Source organism: Oxyura jamaicensis, chromosome 23 (assembly GCF_011077185.1).
Source record: "Oxyura jamaicensis isolate SHBP4307 breed ruddy duck chromosome 23, BPBGC_Ojam_1.0, whole genome shotgun sequence".
Taxonomy (NCBI): domain Eukaryota; kingdom Metazoa; phylum Chordata; class Aves; order Anseriformes; family Anatidae; genus Oxyura; species Oxyura jamaicensis.
The window spans coordinates 1,344,077-1,358,898 of record NC_048915.1 but is presented as its reverse complement, the minus strand read 5'-3'; the positions used below and the strand labels follow the sequence as shown (position 1 = coordinate 1,358,898).

The following is a 14,822-nucleotide window of genomic DNA, read 5'->3' as shown; positions in this document are numbered from 1 at the left end:
CGAACTAGCTGGTTAATTAGCTGATTCTCTTCAAGGTGTCGGGGTGAGCGTGTGGTGAGGCGAGCCGCGAGGCTGCGGAGAGCGCAGGCGGAGGGATGGAGGCGCTGCCCGAGCTGTACGCCATCTTCCAGGGAGAGGTGCGGGGCCGGGGGGGGGGTCCTGAGGGGGCCCTGGGGCCGTCTCTGTGCTCATCACCCCCGAGGTGAGGGGAGCCTCGGGGGGAGGTTGCTCTCTCGTTCTCCTCCGTGTTTGCCGCGTTCACCTGACAGGCCCCGTAGCCGCACGGTGCCCTGCGGCGTCCGGCCGGGCGGTCGGGGGGTGTCTTCTGGTCGTACCCGCGCTGTGCTTTTTCATCTATTTAAGTGGCACAGCACGCGGCTGGGGTTATACCAATGCAGCTCTGGATATTGAGGTCTCAGCCTGGAATACAAAGCTTTGCAGAAGCAACCTCCTTTACCTGCCGTTTGTGATGCAGGAGTTCACTGCTGTAATCAGAAAGTTATCTCAAATTCTCCAGGAAAAAAAAAAAAAAAAAAAAAAAAAACACACGGGAAATTAACTCTCAGTTCCATAATGCTTTATGTCACTTTCTCATAACCATTACAACGAACTTGAAGCTTAAGGGCAGGAAGCTAACAGACTTTTTGTAAATCAGTTTCCTGTTAACAGAGGCTGACTACATGTTCCTGGATTGAGGAGCACTTTCCAGTTCTCAGTTTGTCTCACGCGTTGACTTCATCGGTCTGGGCTGATAGTTTGAAAGTCACAGCGAGGTCTGGAGCTGGTTCCCAACTCTTCATTCGTTCCAGGAGGCTGCGTTACACTGCCTATAAAATTGTGATGCAGATTAAGTTGGGTTGCAGAGAAAATGTAGGTGCTGCTGGATTGCCTCTGAAATATTTCCTGCTTCTGTACCTCACCAAACATCACTAGTGTTAAAGAAAATCAATCCTCTTGTTTTAAAATACGTGTGTAGACACACAGGAACATGTAGCTACGCACAGATAATTTATCAGGTGCCTCTCCTGACTAAGGTGGGGGCAGGTCATTGACCATAACTGCTCTGGAGTTACCAAACGCTGCTCTCTAGCTGCTGACGCCTCCAACTGTAGGAATCCGAGAACCATTTGAGGTTTTTGTGCACATGCTCTGAAAGGAGGTATTTAGGGAAGGGCTTTCCTTTAAGTGTTGTGTTGATTTTCTCCACAGGTGGCGTCTGTGACAGAGTATGGGGCGTTTATAAAAATCCCGGGCTGCAGGAAGCAAGGTTTGTTTCTTTTATTCACGCTTGGTTTCACGTTGATGTGTTGAAGCTGGCTGTTTGGCTTCAGAATTAAGACTTCTCGTTTCCTAAAAAGCTCAGAAAAAGTGTTTTTAAATAAGGAGGAAATGGAGGTTCTCAGCACTTAGAATTTAGGTGTTAGGTTTGCATGAAGAAGGAGAAGACTCCGTGCTCTTTAAGTGTGGCTTTTGGGTAACTTCGGTGTATTTTAGAGAATCGTTTCCTGGTGCTGGACAGACACTAGAGAATTCCTACAGCTTCACAGTTTGTACCGTTTATTTCTCTAATTGCCAATGTAGATGAGCTTAATAAAAAGAGTCTCCGATAAGACAGCTGTTCTGATTCATGTTTTAGAGCTCTGCTCATGCCTGTGGAGTAAAACAAGTTAATTTTACAAAAGGAGCAGCTCACGCTTGGTGTTCTGTTACTTGCCAGAGGCCCACGGATAACCCCTTCCCTGCTGTCATCCCAACGTGCCCGGTTACTTCAGTGCCAGTTCTAATAAAAGGCTTTGGACAGAAGTGTGGCTGCTAGGGGGAGGCTGCTTTGAGGCGCAGACAGGCGCTGAATTACGAGCCAGACCAGCAAGGTGTTTCCATATCTGTCATTTTTTTGGTAACCCTGTGGCCCGCGTGGGGTATTTGTGCAGATTGGAAGTGCAGCGTTCGGGCCTCGTGACCTCCCAAGCGCAACAGAAGTCCAGGACAGCTGTGGTGTTTAATGCTTCTGACGCTGCCAGCACAGCGTTGTGTCGCTGGGCTCTTTGTTCTCCGTTGATCACACGCCTCTAGCAGTAAAAAAATCACGAGCATGCACCTTCAACATACGTTGACTTATAAAGGATGTTTTATATTACTCTGCTTTGGTACGTCATAAAACATAGAAGTAGAAATTAAGAGAGGACGAGCTGAAGATGAAATAAACACTGTTATATTTTTATTTGTTAATGGTGCAAAAATACATTCTCTTTTTCCCCCCCAAACTGTGACCAGGCCTTGTTCATAAGACTCACATGTCTTCCTGCCGGGTGGATAAGCCCTCGGAGATGGTGGATGTCGGAGACAAAGTATGGGTGAAGCTTATTGGAAAAGAGGTAATGTTAATCCTTGATTCCCTGGTGCTGTTCTTAGGAGAAACTGTGACTTTTGGTGTTGCTCTTTTCAGGAGGGCATCGTTGGCAGTGAATTAGGCCCAAGAGGGGGAAAACCTTTTTTTTTCTTTGAGAGATGATTAAATATATACCTCTATAGGATTTTTTTCCCTACAACCTACACTGCATTTATTTAAAGCTTACTTGGAACAAAGACTAAAGACTCTTGCTTTGGTGAGCCGTGGAAGCAAAGGGAGATGGCTCAGGAGCATGGTGGGAGCATTCAGTTCAGAGCTGCACAGGTCTCTGTCTTTGGAGCTTTTTGTTGGAAGATGGCGATGGGGCTGATGTACACAACCAGTACAGAATTCTGAGTGAGGTAAGGGAAAAGGGTCGAGAACATCTCAGTCTCCTTTACAGTAGAGAAGGGATGTATGAAAGGCTTTTGCAGCCATCTGCAGCGTACATTTCTTTTTAATGTTTTCATAAATTTCCATCAAACAGCTGCTTTCTCTGTCTGGAACAGTTGTTGGGTTCCTGGCCTCTTTGTTGTAGAGGAAGAAGCGTGTTGGAGAGGTGAACAACAGAAGAGTTCGTTTGATTGCCTGCAAATAACTGCATAGAAGTCACACGTGAACAAAACAAAAACCTTCCATAGCAGCGTGGGTGAAAATGCAGGAGGTTGTGAGAGAGGCTGAAAGAGAAAACGTACAGCCTTTGCACTTGCTTCCATGGCAGTGATGTAGTTACCAAGCTTATTAAGGTTCAGAAGGTACTAGCTCCTCAATCAGGTACTTAGGCTGTTTTCCATCTCATAGATACACATGGGAAGAGGGATGGATATACACACACACAGAGTTTCATTTTTCATATATGTACATACACATCACACATATAGCTTCGTTTTTCAGGATGTGAGTCAGCCACACTGCCAGTCTGGGGGAGCTCCCTTGCAGCTGATTTATTTGAGAACTGTAGCAAAGCTTCCAAACGTGCACGCTTTTCTCAAGCATGGGTTTGGTCATACGGAAAGCAGAATGTTAATCTGAAGGGACTTACAACTTGGTTTTATTGTTTATGAGGCTGTTGATGAGAATACTCTGCAATGGCAATACACCTATAGTATAAAAGATGGGTTGTGTTAATGAACACCACTGTTACTTACTCTTATTGTTCCGTATCTTCCAGATGAAGGATGACAAACTGAAACTTTCCCTCTCCATGAAGGTTGTTAACCAAGGCACAGGAAAAGACCTTGATCCGAACAATGTTGCCCTTGAGTAGGTAAATCTACTGAGTACGGCATGTTAATGATGTGGTTTACGCTAATGTGTGGGTTCATTCTTTGATTTAGCTCAGTGGTGCTCTTGGAGCAACATTGGGAGGGGGGGAAAGTCTTTAGTGTGCCTATATAAACAGGACTGAAGTGAGGGTGGATTGAAAGTGGAACTTTCCTTCTCTCTCCAGTCAGGATGAGAGGAAAAAACGCATGTTCAGGGACTACACTAGCCAGAAGATCACGCTTGAAGCTGTCTTGAACACTGTGTGTAAGAAATGTGGCTGCAAAGGTATGTTTTTGTAGGGATTTGTTCTTTTGCCACGTAAAGACTGAATTTTGCTTTGAAGCCCCTCTCTTAGGGGAGAGCTACATTTTCCATCGCTTGTTATGCACAGGAAAGGCTTAGCTAAACTCCTTTAAAAAGATCTGTTTCTTAAAGTTGTGTCCTTGGCCTTTCTATAAGGAACAGTTCTGCTGAGTACAGCTTCTTCCTGTGTTAAAGCCTCTCCTAGCTGAGGCTTCATTCCAGTTCTGCATGCTAAGAAATAAACGTATGCCTTCACCAGACCATTTAACAATGGTGAAAAGCTCAGTGGAAAGGACTTCACATCGTGTTCCAACTAATCAGCAAGCTTGTGAGCAGCTGTCTTAGAGCTCAAATTAAGCGTTTTTACCAGGTAAGGTTTTTGTATTTTGCCTAGTACAAGAATGAGAAGTTGACTTATGTGGTGCTCTTGCAAGTTGCTGAGGTGTAAGGTAGTCTTCTGTGTGCGGAGCTCTTGCTGCACCCTACCTCTTATCATAGGGTAAGGGGTTAAGCTGGAGCTGATGTTATTTTGGTGAAGGTTTATCAAGGTGGTTGTTAAACACCAGCATGGTTCTGTGCAGTGGTAGATAACTGCCCTTAAAGTACCATTTTAAAGAAACCCCAGAACTTTAAACTAGATTCTGCATATTTCTAGTCTGCTTTTTAATGACGTCTGCTCAGAACAGGCAGGCAGATGCTGCCTCTCTGCAGTCTCTGCCACCACTTTTAGTAGATGAGCTTTGAAGTCTTGAGTAAAAAGCCCAGAACTAGAATGAGCTGACTTCTTAGGTGTTTGTGGCTTTCATCTCACCTGCTGGATGTCTGTCCCAGCAGCTGACTCCCTTCCCTGTGTGCTTTAGCTTTCTGCTTAAGCCCTCACCCAGATTTCCCTGTTCAGACAAATGTCTTAGCTTTGCCTGGTGAATCTCTCCAGAACGATGTGTGTTGCGCTTGCTCTCTTGCCTTGTTCAATGAGGGCATGTTAAAGTTGTGGAAATGCTTGGACAAAAACCGTACAGTGTGGATTCTTGTAAGGTGACTGGTAATAAGGTTGTTGTTGGCACTTCAGGTGAAATGCAGCCACACAAAAAAAGCATGTGGGAGGAGGGGTTGCAGCTTCAAACGCTGTTTTGCAGGTCACTTTGCCAAGGAGTGCTTCATGCAGCCTGGTGGAACCAAATATAGCCTGATTCCAGAAGAGGAGGAAGAGGAGGTGACAGCAGCAGAATGTGAAAGACACAAAAAGAGCAGCTTGACTGATGATTCTTCAAAGAAAAGGAAAAAGGTATGAGGTGCCCTACTGCTGTCCTGTAAAAATGAGCCAGATTGTCCTGTGGAGATACATCTGTGACTTACCACAGCAGTGCAGGTATGAGCAGGCAGTTCTGGGCTGAGAAAGTGGCTCAGGTCTGTGCATGTGCTGTAGCAAAACAGGAACTTCTTCTACAGGCTCTAATAGTAAGTCTTACACTTCCTCCTGTTATTCTTGTTAAACCATCCCTGAGGTGGCTTTGTGCTATTAGATATCTATAATAATGCACGGCTTTCAAAAGTTTCTTTACAGTGAGAGGGGAAGTTTTTTTTCTTTATGTTCGTGAGGCTCAGTAGAACTTGTGCGGGTTTCCTGAATTTCTGTGGTTCTTGTCAATAGCCCTCTTCTGTCTCCCTGTTCTTGTCCTATCAACTTTAGTCTGAACCAAACACCCACTGCAGCGCGTATCCTGACCCAGGCTGTGCGATGTCAACTGGGCACGTCTGCGTGTGCCGGGCTAAAGGCAGGGTTTGTGTTTGCACAGGGAGCGTGCAAAAAGCAGGGGAGACCTGACTCCCGAACAGGAGTGCCTGGTGCTCTGTCTCATTATACAGAAGCGAGATTCCAATTACTTTAAACCATCTCATCAGCCCCTTTCACAGCTTGAGTCCTGCTCTCAATTCCACTTCCAGAGCCTTTCAATTTTCTTTCCTCCCTCAGCTCTGTGGCCCGTCCCCTTTCCTGGAGAGGGGCAGCAGCCAGGAAAGGTGGTGGGACTTCCAACATTTAGAACCAGGTTAGGCTGAAGAAGGGGAAAACGATGGCAGAGGTAGTGAGGTGTGTGGCTGAACTTGCATGCGTTCTCCCAACAGAAGTGGTAGGCACGAGGACTGTGCTAGTAATTCCCTGGCAAGAACGAATTTCTGAGTGCTTAGTTCTTACAGGCTTGCTGTACTGGTGGGGGGGGCTGCAAATGCTGCCCACAGGGAAAGGAGGAGCCTGTATTTTGATGGCAGCTCTGGGATCATGACTTCCAGTCGTGTTTTTCATTGACTGTTTGGTTTCTGGCACTTCAGTACACTCTTCCTTGAGAGGGGAGTAGCTGGTACTGCTTGTGGGATATTAAGTGATCACTGCACCAGAGCAGGAGCTGGGTGTGTGGTGGCTTTCCTTGCCTTAGCCTCTGGCCTTCGGCATATCTGTCCTAGAGTCAGTGCAAAACTAAGCTGGTGTTAATTTGGTGCTTCCTCTGCAGCTCTTGTTCGCCCAGTAGCGCTCTGAATAGCTGATCCTGTCATGAGAGTGGGGTCTCAGTCCTGGCACCTGGTTCCATCCCGAGATGTTCTTTGTGTCTCTGCTATGTCGGCTTTTATTCAAGAATGCCTTGGACTTGTCTGCAGAGTGTTGTTGCTCTGCGATGTAGAATACATGTTTTTCTTTCTGGGGGTGCACAAATAGTGTTTTACTGACGGTGCCTGTCCGCCGGGGCAGGGATTCCCTGTGGAGTCTCGCCCTACTGACACGACAGGATATGTGGGTCACTGTCCTAAATTTGTTACTAGTTCTTTTCAGCTGTGGATTAACAGCCTTCCCGTACATGTTGCTTCTTCCTTTGATCTCCTCCCTTCTCAAGGAGGAGATCAAATGTTCTCAGATGTTTTCCAGCTCTGGAAAACAAAACTTGTGAGCTTTCTGGAGGCAGGATGTGGGACCCTTGAAATGAATAGCTCCCTTGTTGTCTCGGGTGCCTGCTGTGATCTTGTCTGGGAGCCACCGAGAGGGTTTGCACAGGACAGGAGTAGCTGGATGTACCTAGTGACAATTGCCTTGCTGACCCCTTCCCATCTGAGGTCTGTAACATCGATGTAGCAGTTATATTTTAAATGAGAAGTTTCCTATCTACCAAGGAGCTGTTTAGTGTCATAATAATAGTACCGATGCTTTTGGTTGTTCAAGGGCACGGAAAATGCTGACAATGATGTGTCCTTGCAGTTCCTGGGTGCTTTCCCCTCTCAGGGAGATGCTCTGGGGTCCTTGCTCTCCCTGTTCTGTCTGCTTCCCATCCCCACGGTCACCATCATTGGTAGCTTAAGCCCAGTCACCGTGTGGCTGCCCAGTGCTGGTGTTGGATCCTTCCTGTCTGGAGAGGTCTGCTGTGCCGCTGTTGTCAGCGTGTAAGACTCCCGGGGAAATGATCTTTAAGACCCACCGAGAGTTTCTGTGCCAGTGGAACCTCTTCCATGCCACAAGGGAGATACAGAGCTCTTCAGTTCTCTGCTTTTCTCCTGCCTGAACCCCATGGCCTCTAAGGGAGAGCTGGAACAGGTGCCTGGCACGACAGTGGGCACAAATCCTCGTCCTTACAGATGACCACGTTGGTACTGGGCACGTGAGAGCGCTGTCTTGCCTCCCGTAGTCAGTGAGAAGGCAGGGGCTGAGCTGCTGCTGTCACAGGGCTGTGTGGAAGTACAGAGAGCATCTGAGGAGCCTTTGCCAGCTGTGCAGGCACGCTGCTGCGTCCCTTTCACTTTTACTCTGTGGGTCACCGGGTGAAGGAGCTCCTATGGGAACACGGCAGTGTGCCTGCGCGGAGCCTGCGTGGGAGGGAGGCGTGCTGAGAAAAAATAAATCCTTCCGATCCTTCTCTCCTGTCTTCTGAGAAAAGAGCTGCTGCTTCAGCACTAGGAGCAGTGCCTCCTACTTGACTCCTGCAGCGAGCGCCCTGTCTGCTCAGACACCGATTAACCTGGCCCCGCCGCAGCTTTGGGGTGGGCGCTGGAGTCGTGTGGTAAACGGGACCTGCGACTGCTTGGCTGCAGCCTCTGCTGCTCTTCCTGCCATGTGAAAGATTTCCATGAAGGCTTGCACATGTTTTTTTCCCACTTAAAGCCACACCTGGTGAAGTGTTTGTTCAGTGACCTGTGGCTCATCTAGTCTTAATCCATCCTCACCTGTAGCTGGTACTTGTTTTACTAGTTCTGCAGTGGCACTAGCAAGGCACGGCAGTCGTGCTCGCCCTCTTCACACGATACACTTATCTGTCTCTGACCTTTGCTGTATTTATTTAATGGCCATAGCCTGGACTCTTCTCATCAGATTAATTCAAAGTGGAATGGAATAATACAGTTGGGTTTACATAATTAATCTCTTTTTGTCATTAAACTGAGAGGTGGGTTTTTTGTTGCTGTTTTTATTTTTGTTTTTGAATAAATGTAGAAGGAATGCTGGCATCTCTGTGGAGCTGCAGGTGGTCATACATCTGGAAATCCATTCTTTTTCACAAGGACAAACGTAAAGTCTCTAAATAAAACCATGGCCCTGCAAAGTGCTAGTGAAAAATACCTCTTGGAGAGCTCTGGGCACTCCCCTCTTATCTCAAAATCGAATACTTCTAGAAGGAATGAGCTGTTGTAACATTCTTAGAATGTAGCCCTGAGCAACTTTCCTTACAAAGGACAGGAAACAGCCTGATGGGCTGATGTGGGCCCTCTTGGTAGGGGCTGCCTCGAAATACCTACAGCAATAGGCAAGCGTTACCGGGCTGGAGCTCAGCTCTCAGCACAGCTCTTGTATCCGAGGGATTTCGGAATGGATCGCGCTCTATTTTGGTGGAATTGCAATTGTTAACCAAACTGAGCAGGACCTACAAAGAGCTGTAATGGTCTCTGTGCTCCTCTGTCCCTCTATGAGCATTTTTTTTCTTTTAATTTATTTTCTTTCCATTTGGAGTCTGCCTGGGCAGAATTCTCCCAGGGTGTTCACACACGTGCAGTGTTCGCAGTGCTGGGGGAGCGGCTGGGTGTGCCTGAGAACCGAGTTGAGCCTGGCTCCATCTGTCAGCAGCGATCCCTCCTGGAGACCTGTCCCCAGCTCTGGGCGTGGGGAGGCTTTGCAGGTGCTGGAGGCAGAATTTGGGTCTGAACTTTGGCACTGAGGTAGAACCCAGAGAAGGGCTCCTGCCTCCACGCTGGTGTTTCCTGGTGAGCTGTGGGACCGCCCAGGAGGCGCAGGAAGGCAGCTGATGGCAGCACTTAGGGAAGTCTGTAGCCTAACATCTTTTCCTGTGTTGGTGGGAGTGTTTTGGCTGAGAAGCATCCCCAAGACATCCACGTGTGCGCTGCTCCCTGTAGTCCTGAAGGGACTGATGTGACATCCTGTCTTTATCTCCAGCCTTCACATGCTGAGAAAGTTTCCCAAGCTCTGAACGATGCTCCGTTAGCCTGAGGTCTGCTCAGACTTTCTCACCATGTGCACAGACTGCAGGAGCTTGAGAAAATTCTCCTTGCTGCATCCTTTTCCCTGGAAGATTTAACTCTTCCCAGTCTTTAGGAGATGATGGTAGCGATTTGCTTCTGCCCTGGCTGCGTGGGTGGGGAACTCGGTAGTGAGCTTGCTTTTGTCCCCCAGAAAACCGTAGCCTGTCAGACCTCAGCTACCGTAACGCTGCTGTGGGGCTGCAGGAGCTGCCACCTGCCCAAAGGCTGCCAGGTGTAGTCAGCTCTGTATCTGTTCTCTTCCCTGGCTCCCTGAGGACTCTGCTCAATGTCCAGCTCCACGCCATGCCTTGTCTTTGCTGGTCTGTCTCCCTAAAAGAGTCGTTCTGCTCGATATTAAATAGGCCACCCGCTCTCTTCCTTCTTTGTCCTCGACTGACAGCGTGCAGTTGGTGCCGTGCCATGCAGCCCACACTGACCTGATGCTTAAATTGAAGCTGGGCTGCTTGTGTCCCACTCTAATAGGAGAACGTGTCGGTTTTAAACGAAACACGTACAGACTTGCCTTCCTGTAAGCCAGTAAATTAATCTTCATATGGAAACTGCTCTTGCCTGGAAGTGGCTGAAGCTAATGGAAGAAATGTCTCATGGGGAGGAGGGGGAGAACCCAGCCTTCTCTGGGCTCTCTGCATTGAGGCACTTTTTTCCCCAAGCAGCCCTAAGATGACTCGTTCTTCATGGTGTGGCACTGGAGGGCTAGCAGCAACCGAGAGCAATACCCCATAAATGCACCCCTACATCCAGCGTGGGCTTGGCTCTGACCTCGCCTGCCTCGCTGAGCTGCCTGAGCACCTTCAAGCCAGCAGCAGCTGCCACAGAGTTGGAATGTACAAGTCATCGCAGGGGATTTGGTCCCCATCTTTGCCTCACTTTTTGTGCTGAGCTCAGCAGCTGCTCCTGGCAGCTGTTTCTGAGGGCTGAGTGCTGGTTTCTGAGCTCGCAGCGTGTGGGTGAGCGAGCGCTCAGCGCCTTTCTCAGGCTTCCTCCTGTGAAGCAAGTTGTCTTCAGGTGAATGACTTCCAGTTTTCAGCTGGGCTGGGTGTTTTCCCCTGGGTGGGGTGGGTGTGTACCGAGCCTTGGGCAGTGCTGCAGGCACCTGAGGGAGGTGCAGTGACTCAGGATGAGCACAGGACCTGTGTCAGAGCTGGGTTCAGCCCTTGAGCGCCCAGCTCTGTGCCTGGTTACGTAGGAGCAGGTGGAAATACCTGCCCACGTGAGTCACTCCGGCTTTGTGCAGGTACCTGTGGCTGATTGCTGCTTTCCCTTCACCTCACCGTGCCTCCTTGCCCTCTCCCTCGGCTTTCTGCTGGGTTGGCTGGGGCTGTACAGAGCAGCTGGCCAAGGGGGAGGCCTCCCAGAGGACTCGTTCTGCCTGTCCTGGGGCTTGCACAACGGTGCCTTTGGGCTCGCTGCTGATTTTGGTTTCTTCACAAAATGGCACAATCGGCCCTGCCAAGGCGGGGTGATTTACAGCAAGGCTCTTCCAGTAAAACTCTGCAAGCCCGAGGATGACCTTGGAGTCATTGGGAACGCTTGGCAAAGAGAAGCAGCAGAGCTGGTGGCTTGGGGGCTCCAGGCTTCTCCCGTTACACTCCCTTCCACAGCGGAATGTAAAACATCTTTTATGTGACAAAGGCTGAGAGCGTTGTGTCTGGGGCTGTCTGACAGCTGTCCATCTCCCTGAAGCCTGCGCAGTGCTGTGCTCCCAAAACAGCATCATTCAGCCTCTTCACATTAGAGGTGGTGAGGGGGGAATGCGGCTTGTTGTCTGGCTTACCAAGGCCCCTTTTCCTGCTCCAGAAGTGAAGTGAGTGCCCCGGGCTTTTCCCACCTGCTGACGGAGGCTCAGCAGACTCGCTGCTGACAGCTCAGCCTTCCGGAGGCAGTGCCCAGCTCTGGCCGTGGCTCCTTGCTCACGCTCTGTGGTGAGGCTGTTCCCATGAGCTCGCTTTCACTCCAGCTGTGTTTATACAAACCCACGCTGCAGTTCGGTGCTTCCAGGGGAGGCTGTTCCTCGAGGGGCCCAAGCACGGAGAGCGCAGCACTTGTTAAGTGAGGCAAGGTGGCAGGAGTCTAAACAGTGTTCGGGGAGTAAAGGTAAAGTGAGCGTATGGGGAAAGGAGCTGGGAGGCATCCCTTACCTACTGCAGCTATGTGTATCCCTTGGGCCTGGCTGCACAGCTATTGTAGAAGAGAATAAGGTGCTGGTCTGCAGCACGGGTGGGAAAATGGGGCCCAGAGCTACGTGTGCAGGTCCAGAGCAGTTACGCGCACACGTAGCTCACTGTGAACAAAGCACCGGTGCACGGCTCAGAGCAGGAGCTTTGCCTGCTGGGCTGCGTTCCGTGCTGGTTGTTGTCTAAGCTTATCGCAGGCGCTGGCCCCTCTCTGCTCCATGAAGCCCTGCTTTGCTTCTTTCTGTGTCCTTTTTACGTCCTTGAACCAAAATAATAACTTGTCGTCCCCATCTGCTGGGGAAGGCTTCTCTTCAATGCTGATGTGACTGTGGAAGAACTGAGCGGATCCGTATTGGAGGCCAGTATTGCTGGAACCTTCACGGCTCTTGGCAGACTCGGTTCGCTTTCCAAAATGTTACGTCATGGGCATGCTCATCTGCATGCTGCTTTAGTTTCCCGGAATCAAGGGATGTTAGGGAAAATCCCTCTCTTTTTCAAGATGATCGTGTATTTTCAAACCATCTTCTGAAAATACACCTGAAAAAGACTTCCATCTTGCTCAAGGAGCACGTGCCAGTGTTGTGGCTATGCAGGGAAATAGCAAGGTGAGTTGCACTGTGATCAGCTCTGGATGTTGGCTGGTCGATGCCCCAAGGCAGACCGTGCCAGCTGCTGCCTTCTGAGCCATTTGTTTCCCCGTTTAATGCAACCTCCTGGAAATGGGCGTCCCTCCCCCTGCCAGGATGAGAGAGCTGATGTCTCCTGCTCAGATCTGGTGTTGTGCAGCATGCAGCATTCTCAGCGGTGCCCCCGTGCTTCTCTCCTCCCTGCTGGTGCTGCGGCCATTCCATTTCTGCTGGGGCAGGAGGTGCAGGAGGTGGTGGTCGCTGGTGTTGGCCGCAGGGCGGTGGAGCAGCGCGCAGGGCTGGTGCCTGGGCTGTGTGCGTGCTCTCTGTGCAGCTGCATCAGGTCCTCCCCCTCAGTAGTGCTGTCTAATTACGTAGATATAAATCGCCCTCCTGCGCTGTTAATGTCTGTCTGCCTTGGAACTCTCCTCCTGGTGAGGTTTCAGGAGGTGGCGTGCTGCAGTACTGACTTCAGAGTAAGCTGTGCTTGGTGGCGTTGCAAGGTGCCTCGGAATTGAGAGCTCAGACCCCTTTCAGAGCTCTGCAGAAGGTTTATTCCAGCACCAGCTGTTCTCTTTCTGCACACTCTCGCCAGCTGTAGGTCTGTGGGGCCAGCTGTAGGTCTCTCCAGCTCTGTGCAGCTTTTGCTTCAGGGCTTCACAGAAACTCAGCCTGGGGGCTCGGCGATGCCCCGACCCCTGCCTGCACGTGGATGCATGCAACTTGTGTTGAGATTGTGCAAAGCGGGTGCTTGCTAAAGGGCACGTTCCTCATCCCAGCGCTTCTCTAGGGAGGGCCGAGTGAAACTGGGTGTTGGGAAAAGCAGTTTTGTGCCCTGGAGGCGGGAGGGCTGGTGTGGGATGCTGCTCTCAGGCTGAGGGGCCCTGCGGAGCAGTCCCTGCCCCCTCTGAGGATCCCAGGTGTAACTGTGGTGGTTTAAGGCTTCCACACCGTTCCTCTGGTGTTTCAGCAGGCGTTTCTTGGGTTTTCAGCTGTGCTTGGGCCTTGCAGCGAGGAGAAGGCTGTGCTGTTAGTGCTCCAGTGCGTTAGCGCGCGCTTCCTGGCAGTCTGTGGGCCGCTGTGGGGAAGCGGGGACAGCGCTCGCTTCCAGCTGGTTGTGTTAGAAACCATGCCCTTGGCGAAGGGCCTCATGCTGCCAGCTCTATAAAAAGGAGTAGCCTTAAACAATGGAGTACGCTCTGACTCTGGAGGGATGGCAAGGGCATTCTTGTGATTTGACCAGCCGTGCTCAGGTTGGGGTTTGCCTTTCAGAACCCCTCCCTCTGCCCTGCGGTGCCTGCTGCAGCTGTGGGCTCCCACAGGAGCTTACGTCCAGAGCACCTGGGCAGAGGCTGCCCACATCGTCCTGCGTCAGAACAGGCTCAGCTCTGTCACGGCTTCTCAGGCTCTCATGACGGCACGTGGCTCGGTGCCCTGGTGAGCACAAGTGAGGGTTTTCCCACGTGCAAGGCTTTGTTCTGCTTCGTTCCGTAGGAGAAGAAGAAGAAAAAGAAGCACAAGAGTAAGCAGTCCTCCGAGTCCGACTCGGACAGCTCTGACTCGGACAGCGATGGGGCTCAGCCAGCCAGCAAGAGGGCCAAGCACTCGGGGAAGGCCAGCAAGACGCAGAAGAAGAAGAAGAAGAAGCATAAGAAGAAGACCAAGGAGTGACCGGGCAGATGGGGCACTGGTATTGTGAATCCCTTGAGAATACTGTTGGGGGCAAGCAGGACTGAATCAGTGTGCTCCTCGCACCGAGCCAAGGAGATTCCTTCCTCCAAAAGTAACATCCAGCCCGTGCTGCTAAAGCTGTTGATGTCGCTGTAAGTTTTTCTGTTACCTTAGACGTGGGCTGCTGCTTTCTCCCACCAAGGCCCGTGGCCATATCTGCCCAAATCGGCTAACTGCCCCCGATCAGCAGCAGCTCTCCTGTTCTGTAGCCTCCTGTGCAGCCGGGTGAGCTGCTGCCGGGGCTGCCCTGAGCCGGTGTGACATCAGCCATGATCCCGTTGCCTGTTCCAGGTGGAGCTGCGCTGCCTGGCCGTGCTCCCAGCCCTGCTGCACACGTGCTGCTGGCTCAGGGCAGCCGCGGGGACCGATTGCAGCCCTGACCAAGGCCGTGCTGCGGAGCAGCTCAGGAAGGGCCCCGCTATCTCTGCACTTGCCCCTTTCCCAGCTCAAGGCGTTGTTAACCCTGCCTGGAGGGGGTTGGTCCCTGACTCGGTGTTGGTACACAAACCCTCCCCCTGCCGCCTTCATTTTGTCTGTAAATATTGAGAGTGGGAGAGTAAGAAGCAAAGTGGTGAGTGGAGATATTTTAAGTAAACATTAACTGTGGTGTATTTGCTGCCTCTGTAAAGGATGGGAAATAAATCTCTCAGCCCTCAAGTTGTACTTTGTACTGTTTCTTTTGTACACCCCACACTTCATCTTGAGCAGTGGCTGAAAGGGCAGCCTCCAAGCTGTGTGCTGCCTGCATCAGAGGGGACGTGACTTGTGTTAAGAGCCTGCAGAGGTTCCCTGGGTGAGGACGTC

At 50.7% G+C, this 14,822-nt stretch overlaps 1 protein-coding gene across 2 annotated transcripts; it reads left to right on the top strand.

The window, feature by feature from the left end:
- Nucleotides 1–24: 24 nt before the first annotated feature.
- Nucleotides 25–14,678, top strand: ZCCHC17 (zinc finger CCHC-type containing 17). 2 transcript variants are annotated; one of them, XM_035345537.1, is made up of 7 exons: nucleotides 25–137; nucleotides 1,210–1,267; nucleotides 2,275–2,375; nucleotides 3,561–3,652; nucleotides 3,840–3,940; nucleotides 5,095–5,243; nucleotides 13,782–14,678. In XM_035345537.1, the coding sequence occupies exons 1-7, from the start codon at nucleotides 96–98 to the stop codon at nucleotides 13,956–13,958; spliced, it is 720 nt and encodes a 239-aa protein (XP_035201428.1). In that variant the 5' UTR covers nucleotides 25–95; the 3' UTR covers nucleotides 13,959–14,678. The 2 variants fall into 2 exon arrangements, with proteins under 2 accessions (XP_035201428.1, XP_035201429.1); XM_035345538.1 differs by having other exon boundaries at nucleotides 42–115.
- The last annotated feature ends 144 nt before the right edge of the window (nucleotides 14,679–14,822 follow it).

What these genes read in the sequence shown, in the direction of transcription:
- ZCCHC17 (XM_035345537.1), top strand. Translation starts at nt 96, where the DNA reads ATGGAGGCGCTGCCCGAGCTGTACGCCATCTTCCAGGGAGAG. An exon ending in CCCGGGCTGCAGGAAGCAAG is followed by an intron (nt 1,268 to 2,274) that starts GTTTGTTTCTTT and finishes AACTGTGACCAG; the next exon opens with GCCTTGTTCATAAGACTCAC. An exon ending in TGAAGCTTATTGGAAAAGAG is followed by an intron (nt 2,376 to 3,560) that starts GTAATGTTAATC and finishes CGTATCTTCCAG; the next exon opens with ATGAAGGATGACAAACTGAA.